Genomic DNA, 9,533 nt, shown 5'->3' on the forward strand with positions numbered 1-9,533 from the left:
AAAAAAAAAGTGGTAAAAAGAGGGTAGACTGCTTATTACTTTCACTAGAATACCACTCCAGGCTTTTGCTGCCGAGCTGACATGAATGTTAAGGATATAAAGTACTGACAGAATGTGCATGTCATCTGTGAGTGTGGAGTGATGTGACGTCCCCTTCCTTCATGTCACTTTGCTTGCGTGTGTAGTGTCAGTGTGTGCACTTTTAGAAACTGTTTGCATTGTCATGTGTGCAGTTAGACTCCCCTAAAAACCCGTCCTCCTGGCATCAGGGTGAAGTGTTGCACTTGCCTTCTTTCTCTAGGCTTTGCTACCGGAGCAGCGAGCAGTGCATGCAGATTCCTACAGAAGGATTGGGCACCTGTGACACGGGGCTGCTATGGATGCAGCTGGTTCCCATGGCAGACTCAGACGCTCACACCCACACATGCACACACAGCACACAGAGACATAAGCTGAGACCCCTGGGAACCAAGTGCTTTGCAATGATTCGGTTACCATTTTTACTGAAGCCTTCGCAGTATTATGTCTCTTATTTATTTCTGTAGAAATGACAGATTTTGTGAATCACATTCACAAACTTCAGGTTGTTATAAATCACTTTTATTTAAAGAGTGTGGATTTAAGATTCTTGAAAGGATGTATTCTATATATTTTCTCATTCCATATGTTGTAATTATTTTTAACAGAAGGTACTACTTTTATATATGGAATTTGAAAAAAATCAGGGTTATTTATACTGTTTTGTATAAGATGTATGATAATTTTTGACAGGGAAAAGAAACATTTTGATGAAACAATAAAATAAACTTTAAATATATGACTGTCTTTGTTTTTCCTTTTTTTCCTCACTCTTTTGCCATATTCCACATTCTTAGAATTATCTGTTACGGTTTTCTGTTTTGCTATATTTTCTTAGGACAGTAGACATCAAAAAATTTCATTATGTCTGAACCTTAAGAACTCACTAGCTATTGTCATTCTTTTATTATTGGTTACGAAAATTTGTCTTATTTTTTCATAAAACAAAAAATTGGTATTTCAGGGGAAAACACCCATTATATCATTTTTACATATAGGCCTTTTGAAAAGCTAGATATCCAAGGCCTAATTTATTGAAATTCGCTTTTTGCATTGGGCTTCTGCCTAGTACTTCTGCCTTCAAATTAATCACATGGTTCATTTATGATTAAGGGCTCTTATTTAATATCCAAGCAAATATAGGCTTTCAATTTGTTTTGTCATCCTGCATGTTGTATTTTAAGGTATGCCTTTTGAAGAATATTTAACCATCAACATTCGATCTATGCTTAAAGCGCTGATGCACTGGCTGTGATCTAGCATTCCTTATGTAGACGTTTTGGTGAACAGAGGGGGACAGTCAGTCGCACTCAGACCTCTCTTCCGGTCACTGTCCTTTCCCCACCCACATCCTCCTTAAGCCATCACTGGTGTGGGACAAGGAGGAGCGGCCAGCGCTCTTTGCCCACCTTGTGGTTTTTATCTAGGAGTGATCTGTGGCGAGCAATTCTTGATTTTCAGTCTGCTCTGATGAGAAATTCACTTCCTAGCCCAGATGTTTGCTTCACATTGAGAAGACAAACTGGGAAACAAATGACCAAGATACTGACGAGGGGAGGATTATGAAGGGAAAAAAGTCCTCCCAGGGATCAGTCATTTCAAAGGAAAAACAGACCTGTGTTTCTGTGTTGATCGGGAACATGAGGCAGCCTCAGGTAGAGCCAGTGTCTCTTTGCTGTGAAGACCCCCACGGTATCACAGAGACCCAAGCCACAGCGGAAGCCATCGTCATCCTTTAACTTGCTTTGGATACTCATTTCACTAGAAGAAGTGCACACAGGTGCACTTCTTTTATGGGTCTTAAGCATTTTGCTTTTTATCAGGGCACAATGGTATCACAGGTAAGAGTCTCTTTGTTTGATTCTTTCTCTGATAGGGCTACTTTTCTTACATGCACAATCCATGTGGTATTCAGAACTCTCCTTCCATCAGAAATCCATCCTTTCTGTTATCAAAGCAAAACTTCAGCTGTCCTTTCTATAGGCGTCCTATGGGGAGAATAAGCCTCTGGTGTTTCGAACGTGGCGTGATTGTCAAAGGTTGATACACCTTCTTTCTTTTCTGCAGGGAAGCCAGGAACAACTGGTAACGCTGATGGAAGAACGGATGATAGAAGTTGAACAGAAATTGAAACTAGTGAAGAGGCTTCTTCAAGAGAAAGTGAATCAGCTCAAAGAACAAGTGAGCCCCCCGAGTCCTCTCTGTCCGTCCACCTCATATCCCAGGTTTAACTCCACTTTCACACCCCTCTATTCCCATTAACTCGTGTTGTCTAATAAAGGCAAATTCTACTGTAGTGTCTAAGAGAACTCAGGACCCACTCTCCCTCACACCGCTCCAAAAATACGAATTCTGTAATCTACATTTTTTCCAGAGCTCTTTTACAACATATGTTTGTCCACAATTTTAACATATTTGCTAACAGTATCTCTTATGGATCTACTACATCCCTAATGAGCTTCTGTGGCTCAGACTGAATGTGTACATCTTACATTTCTCTGCCCAAGGTAGTGTGCCTATTCAAATAGAAACATGATACTGGTTTAAAAGAAATTGAGGGGAGGGGTAAAAAGTAGAACTTCAGCTTTCCGGTTCCCAGTAGCTTGTGACAACCTCAAAAAGCACCTTATCAGACCCTGAAAGGATGTGTTTTCAATAGAATCTGGACCCCAAATTCCAGACTAGTAAGCACCTGCTGGTGGCGGATGTGGCCTAAGTGTTTCAGGTTAGTTGTGCATCCACTGAGATACTCCGGGAGGACCACCTCCTAGGACCATGTTAGAGCATCTCTGGAAACAGACTGAGACAGACTGGTGGTGACTTTGTAGATAAACATTTTTAAAAAGCATGATCATCCCAAGACAAGGTCTGAATGCAGATGCAGACAAGAATTCTCCTTTGCCCTTAATCTTAATAAACAGAAAAAAGCAGACGGTCCTATTAATGAGGAGTTGCCCATTCAACCCTGTAAGTATTCATTCATTCAGTTGTGTTACTGTGCTCCCAAATTGTGTGTTAGGTACTGGAGAAGCAGCAATGAGAAAAGAGAGAAGATCCCTACCCTTATTGAATTAAAATCTAGCACACCTACAAGGTGCCACGCATTTGCCTGATGACAGGGTCAAAAATAAAATAGGGTCAGCTCTATTTTCAGTGGAAGAGAACACAAGAGAAAAGACACTTGATCCAACCCGTTCCCACCACCTTGAACCACCAGAGGTACATGTGTGACTGTTCCATTGGGTCTCTTGTACCATCCGATCAGACCATGCCTTGCTGCTCCATAGGACAGTCATGCATGTACCACTGGTGATGCAGGCTGCCCAGCAGCAAGACATCTAAATCACGGCCCCATCGTGAACGTGTGCAAGCTTCCCGTGGGCCTCTTAAATGGAGTCCTGAGGATAGTGACAGGTGAAAACATGTGGGAAGGGCATGCCAAACTGTGGAAACATCAAGGAGTTAGGAAAATCAAGTGTAGGGGGGGAGCATCTAAAAACACTGGGCACTGGCCAGGCTGTAGTGCCATCCTGGGAGAGGAGAAAAGAGAAAAGAGACTGCAGTTGTTACCCAAGTGAAGTTCATTCTGTTGTGAAAAGCAGTTGAAGTGATTCTTAATAAAAGGGAGAGAAGGAAAGAAAAGCAGTATTAGAACATTCCAACAAGGAGTGGGCTCTGAAATGTTAGTATGTGTGGCCTGCCAGGCCCTGGGTTGTTATTCACCTGGGAAATGCTAGTTAGTCTTTCTGTGCTGGCTCTTTATTCCCTTAAGCCTTTATTCCTTTAGAGGCTCTGCTTGAATCTAGGTATAAAGTGAGGACTTAAAGTACGATGTGAGTAAAGGAGATTGAAGATATTAACAGGAGCGATGTAAGAAATAGTCTCCCAGTTTGCTAACAAGTTTTCCTACCCCCAACCTAGACTAAATATTCTAACTGTAAGGATTGGAATATACCCTCTAGGCAGGGCCCTCTGAAGAAAATTGCCCAAGTCTCATCTTTGTTATAATTCATGAGCCAAATTCTGCAATAATCAGTAGATTATTCTTATGAACGGAAACCTTACACACTTGCTAAAAGCAGAGTTTGTACCTCAAAAATTTAAGTTAGAAAGGTCCTGCTAATTTTAGAAAGTAAAGGATAACACCTCATTTATTTAGGCGGGGGAAAGACATTTTGGAGACCTTTAACAGCAATCTGTTACTCTTCTTACTAACATTTACAAACATATTATGTAAAGAAACAGCTTGGAAAAAGTGGGTTTGTGTCACTCGCAACCCGGATGCCAAATCTGATGTTAAAGCTACAGCGTAAAATAAAAAATCTAGTGGAGAATTGACTTTGCCTTTATAAAACAACCGACCTACACCAGCCCTTAAACTCAAAAGCATTGTTACAGAAATGGGATCAAGATGTTTCTGGTTCTGTTTCTAGCTCTGCAAGAACACTAAAGCAGATACAGTGGTGAAGGATTTGTATGTTGAAAATGCTCAGTTGTTGAAAGCTCTGGAAATGACTGAACAGCGACAGAAAACAGCAGAGAAGAAAAATTACCTCCTAGAAGAGAAGATTGCCAGCCTCAGTAACATAGTCAGGAATCTGACACCAGCGCCCTTGACTTCTACGCCTCCTTTGAGGTCATAGCCACACCAAAAGATGCACTCTCTTTTGTGCACTTTACTGAAATAGGTGGAACATTTCACTAGGTTCCCTTAACCCTCTTTAAAAAAAAACAAAAACCCTTAAGGGCTTAAAATTAAAACTAAGCCGAAGTCTGCCGTTCATCATAGCAAGTTTTTTAAAATAGACTCTTGTGGGAATTCCAACAAACAATCACATATTTCACTGTTTATTCAGAAGCTCTGAATTTATTTTTGAAGTGTTCTACTAGTAGCTACCAAGAAGATGAATGTATAAAACAATTTCAGAACCTTAAAATCCCATTTTAATGTATTTTTTAAAAGTCACTATGATATATCAACTGTGTAGAGTCTGGATATTTTCTAAGTTTGAGACCTGATTAAAATGGTTACTAAGAACTATCTTAAAATCAAATGTAGGCGTTACACATTTAAACACTGAAGAGCCACTCTGGTTGTAGTAGTTTGGGGTTTTTAAAGTAATTGGTAGACTGTACTTCTGCTTGATAAGAAGGCTGGACTCGGAAACCAGCGAGGTCAGGAAAGCCCAAGTTTGCAGAACTCTACTTTCCAACACCTGCTACTACTCGTGATGTATTATAGATTAAGAACTGATACATTTAAGCTATAGTTGAGTGTTACTACCCTTGATGTATGATAGATTTAGAATGGATTTACTCAACTGCACTCATAACTAATGTTAAAGCTTTACTTTTTTTAAACAGCCTTTTTCTTCCTCCTCTTAGAAGTTTCATTTGGGACCTTGTCTTCTAAGAAATGGATAAAGCCACATTCTTAAAGCATCTGAACTATAGGGAGAGCCCTGAACAAATTACTTGGGAGTAAGCAGCCACTTTTGAAGAGGGATATGCAGACCATGGGGTTCTCCTACGTCTAAAGTCTTAAAATTCATGGACCTACCTTTGAGGATGCCTCAAGAACTCAGGGAACAATTCTTTATACTCTTCCTGATCTACTGTTGGGCTTCTCTAAGAGTTTGGAATGTATAAACCGTGTGACCTTATTTATTTTATGTATTTACAGCCATGGCATTTTTATTTCTACATTTTAGTGCATTTAATTGTCTGAAAGAGGCCTTGATCTTAGAAGCGAAAACTTCTTCTAACTTATAGATTAGTTTCTATTGTTTGTTTAATACAGGTCAAAATTTCCAAGCTTCTTACCCTTCTATACCTCAGATCTGATGGCAAGAGTTTCTTACTGTTGTTCGCGCTGGCATGCCATTCGTGGGAAGGTCGTGCAAGACAGGATTGTCCATCCATTCCCGAGATCAGAACTTACAGCACAGTAAATATTCTAGACTGGATAACACACTGCCTGCCTCATCCCTGTTAAAATCTCCACTTCTAGCCTACTTTCTCCGGCAATTAGTGGAGGACTTAAAAGGTGCAGGACACTACCAAAGGTCATCATACCCACCTACTTGCTTTTACAAGACAGTACATCAAAAATTTCACTTTGATGTATTCCCGGAAGTTCAAACTCATCTATTGACAGGAGCTATAAACAAAATAACCAAACACTGCTTTATCAGCAGGAACATAGGATAGAGCAAGCTGCCTAAGAAGTCATATAGCCGTCAGACCTTCAATCTCAACAAAACAATTTCTATAAAGGAACTTCTTCCTCAGGGCCTAACCACCTGTCAGTCTCAGCTGCCAGTAGGAGTCCTCACTGTACAAGTCCTTGACAAGGCCCTCCTGTTTGTGGGACTAGGAGTTCATACTGGTAAAGGAGACATTTCAACTTTTGAACAGCTCTTCTTATCCCTCAGAAAAAGAATTTTCATTCTTCCTTATAATTACTCTTCAAACTATTTGACATCTGCTATCACACCTTCTCTAAATCCCTACCATGTAAATAAACTCAACTACTTGTATGGCACTGGCATTAATAGAAAGTTTTTTCACTTAAAATTTTGGAGAGCCCTAGGCCAAGGGCAAGGTACAACCTAAGCATCTGTGGTGTGCTTATATGGTTGCTTCAGGTTAGTCAATGTTATTACCACTGAAACTGAACACAAAGCATATTTCCCAAGTAGCTGGCTTAGTATGTGATCACATTTATTGTATTTGTTTATTTTTTACATTATGAAAAGTGTAGGTCAATTTGTTTCCTATAAATTTGTATTTATTTATATATAAAATGCTGTACAATAAATGTAAATAAGACATTTTGGGAAGTTTTAGACTACATTTAGATTACATTTATCCAAAATTAAAATAGTACTCAAATGAAAATTTAGCCAATAGGCGATTTGTTGCTTTTACCTACTAACAAAATTGGGGGAAAAGTCATGAGAAATATCATACAGATACCTTAAATTTATATATTTGTGCAACAGTTTATTTTTGAGACACAGTTTAGAGTGGGAGTTTAACTGCCCATTTCTAATATAGCAATGGCTTTTAGGATACTAAAAAGATTTTAAATTTAAAATGTTAAAATTATGTTTAGATTTCGCTTTCAGACTTCTTAAATGGCACGCTTCAAAATCAAGTTATATATTTTATAGGAATTCAGATTTTTTTATTAAAAGCACTGGTTGTTAAATTTATTTTAATGTAATAGTAATTATTTAAGATTTTCCTATAAGATCAGATCTTCATTTCAAGGACAAAGAATCAAATTTACCTTTGCAATACTGTATTGCCCTGCGCAAAGGAAAATATGGGTGATAAGACCTCCATTATCCTATTTTACTTTCTTCTGCTTTTTAAAAGTCTGGGCTCTTAAGCTCAAATTTGTGAAGAGAGAGAAGTAGAAAGTATAGAACCAACCACAGTATTTTATTTATTTTTCTAACGCTCTTATTAAATCCAGACTTTAAAAACTGTTTTAAATGTGAACGCTTCGCAAGAGCTTCAATACACTGTTTATATATTCAACCAGCAGCATACTTTACATAAGTAGATCATGAAATTATAGGCTTTCAGGGTATCAAAAATGCATCAAGGCCCAGGGCAGGAATTATTTTGAGAAGTTGCTTTTGTTTTAAGAAAGTTATAAGGCTTTCTGGCAGAGTTTGGCTTTTTGACATGTAAAAAATGAATTTGTAATTTCTCTTTTTATTTTGCTGAGTGAAGAAAAAAGAAATACACTGCTATGGTCAGGTATGAAGCAAGTCATGTTATGAGTGGATTACCTGTAATGAGTGACTCATTGGAATGATGTAATTATACAAGCAATGCCAAAAACCAAATCAAAACCTAATAACCAAAGCATTCACATTTAAAATATTATATCCTGTTTGGACCTCTTTGAACATTTCAGTGCTGAAAAATAATTTTTATTTTGTGGCATAGGAATAATTGTTTGATAACATCAAAATTAGATGTTTTGTTTTTCAGCTCTTTGGATGATACAAGTTAAATTTGCTCTTCTCTTTTTTTCCGGTACCAGAAATTGAACTCGGGACCTTGCGCTTGCCAGGCAGGCGCTGTGCAACTGAGCCATATCACCGGCTAAATTTGTTTTTACTGGGGAGACATTATTACAGCATGATTTAAGGGGACATTAGTTTTGGAAAGGAAAACTTGAGTTCACCTACAGTCATCTCTAGAATTTGGTTCACATACAAAATAATGTATATGTGTTTATATCAGTTGTATATATCTCATCTTAGCCATTGTATCCTAGAAACTTTAATGTGACTCTAAATGTAAATAAATAATTTTCCAAGCATGCCTCTTGTTTTCTACATATCCTAGACTTTTATAAACACTTTCAATGTGTTTACCAATAGTCTTGAGAATGAAATCAAAATATTACACCAAACACATTGTAGAAATGCAGAATTTCAGACTGCACTCCAGAGTACTAAATCGATATTTGTATTTTAAGACCTCCAAGTGATACGTTTGTGATTTAGAACACGGATTAAGAAGCGATGACTTCCACACCAGCTGCTTTTGGGTTCCTGTATACTGTGGCAGTAAATAATTACTTGCAGAACCCTGACTTAACCTCAGGCAAGGCCCAGCTTGGGATATTGGATGCTTTAGAGGAGGCTTTATTTCACTTTGCCATCTTTGTGGGTGAGCACTTTCATGTCCTCACAGGCTTGTAGCCACTTAGATAAATGACCTGAAATCTGCACACATTTAGCTGCTTAAGAGAGATGCAATTAGAGACACAAAAATCTAACCTGAAAGCACGTTGTTAATATACTGAAAGCGGAAGTTCATCTCGGGAATCTTTTTTATATCAACCTCACACTTGTTTTGTGATTCAGGACCTATTATCCCCATTTTACGGATGAGAAAACTGAAGCTTAGCCATATTGTGACTTACTCAAAGCCAGTGACTGAGAACTCATGTTCCAGCTTTGTCTGTGTTAATATGCTGCAGGACTCGTATCTCTTCTGACTTCTGGCAGAACAGCATTTAATCGGGGTTAATTCAATAACTATCTATACACTGCACTCTAGAGAAAAATAGTAAACATTCCAAAGGGGAGATCCAAGGTGGTAAAGGCACCCAGCACTCACCTCATCCTCCACAAAGAACCAAAGTGGCAGGCGTTGTAAAGCTGGATTTTGAGGTGAGTGACTGGAGGAACACTAGAAATTAGAGAAATTAGAACATTCAGAAACATGGGACAACAACATGAAAAAACAAAATGCCTCATAACCTACCGCCCCATCTACCACTTCAGCTTCACAGCGGGGAGGGAAAGTCTCCAGTTTGCAAAAATATGGGTTAAAGAAGGAAATTCTGTCAATGTAGATTCTGGAAGTCTTCGATACTGGAAAGTTTCGTGCCTCACAGGCTTGTAGCTACTTAGATTAAAAAA

At 38.5% G+C, this 9,533-nt stretch overlaps 1 protein-coding gene and 1 long non-coding RNA gene across 13 annotated transcripts in view; one reads left to right on the forward strand and one right to left on the reverse strand.

Moving 5' to 3' along the window:
• Positions 1-8,424, forward strand: part of Nin (ninein (GSK3B interacting protein)) — a 100,005-nt gene extending 91,581 nt beyond the window's left edge. For 7 of the 12 annotated variants that reach the window (XM_005376809.2, XM_005376808.2, XM_005376812.2 and 4 more), the window contains 2 exons: positions 2,146-2,259; positions 4,512-8,424. In XM_005376809.2, the coding sequence (XP_005376866.1) occupies positions 2,146-2,259; positions 4,512-4,721 (324 nt within the window). In that variant the 3' untranslated portion in view covers positions 4,722-8,424. Of the gene's footprint in view, positions 1-301; positions 818-2,145; positions 2,304-4,511 lie in introns of those variants that run through there. The other 5 variants (XM_005376815.2, XM_013510332.1, XM_005376816.2 and 2 more) reach the window with 5 other exon arrangements.
• LOC102018808 lies at positions 585-9,301 on the reverse strand. Its single transcript, XR_001232649.1, has 2 exons — positions 9,229-9,301; positions 585-2,169 (listed from the first exon to the last, which is right to left on the reverse strand). It is a non-coding gene; the product is annotated as an uncharacterized LOC102018808 (long non-coding RNA).
• Positions 9,302-9,533: the final 232 nt, after the last annotated feature.

Source organism: Chinchilla lanigera, unplaced genomic scaffold (assembly GCF_000276665.1).
Source record: "Chinchilla lanigera isolate Chin_1 unplaced genomic scaffold, ChiLan1.0 scaffold00008, whole genome shotgun sequence".
Lineage (NCBI taxonomy): Eukaryota > Metazoa > Chordata > Mammalia > Rodentia > Chinchillidae > Chinchilla > Chinchilla lanigera.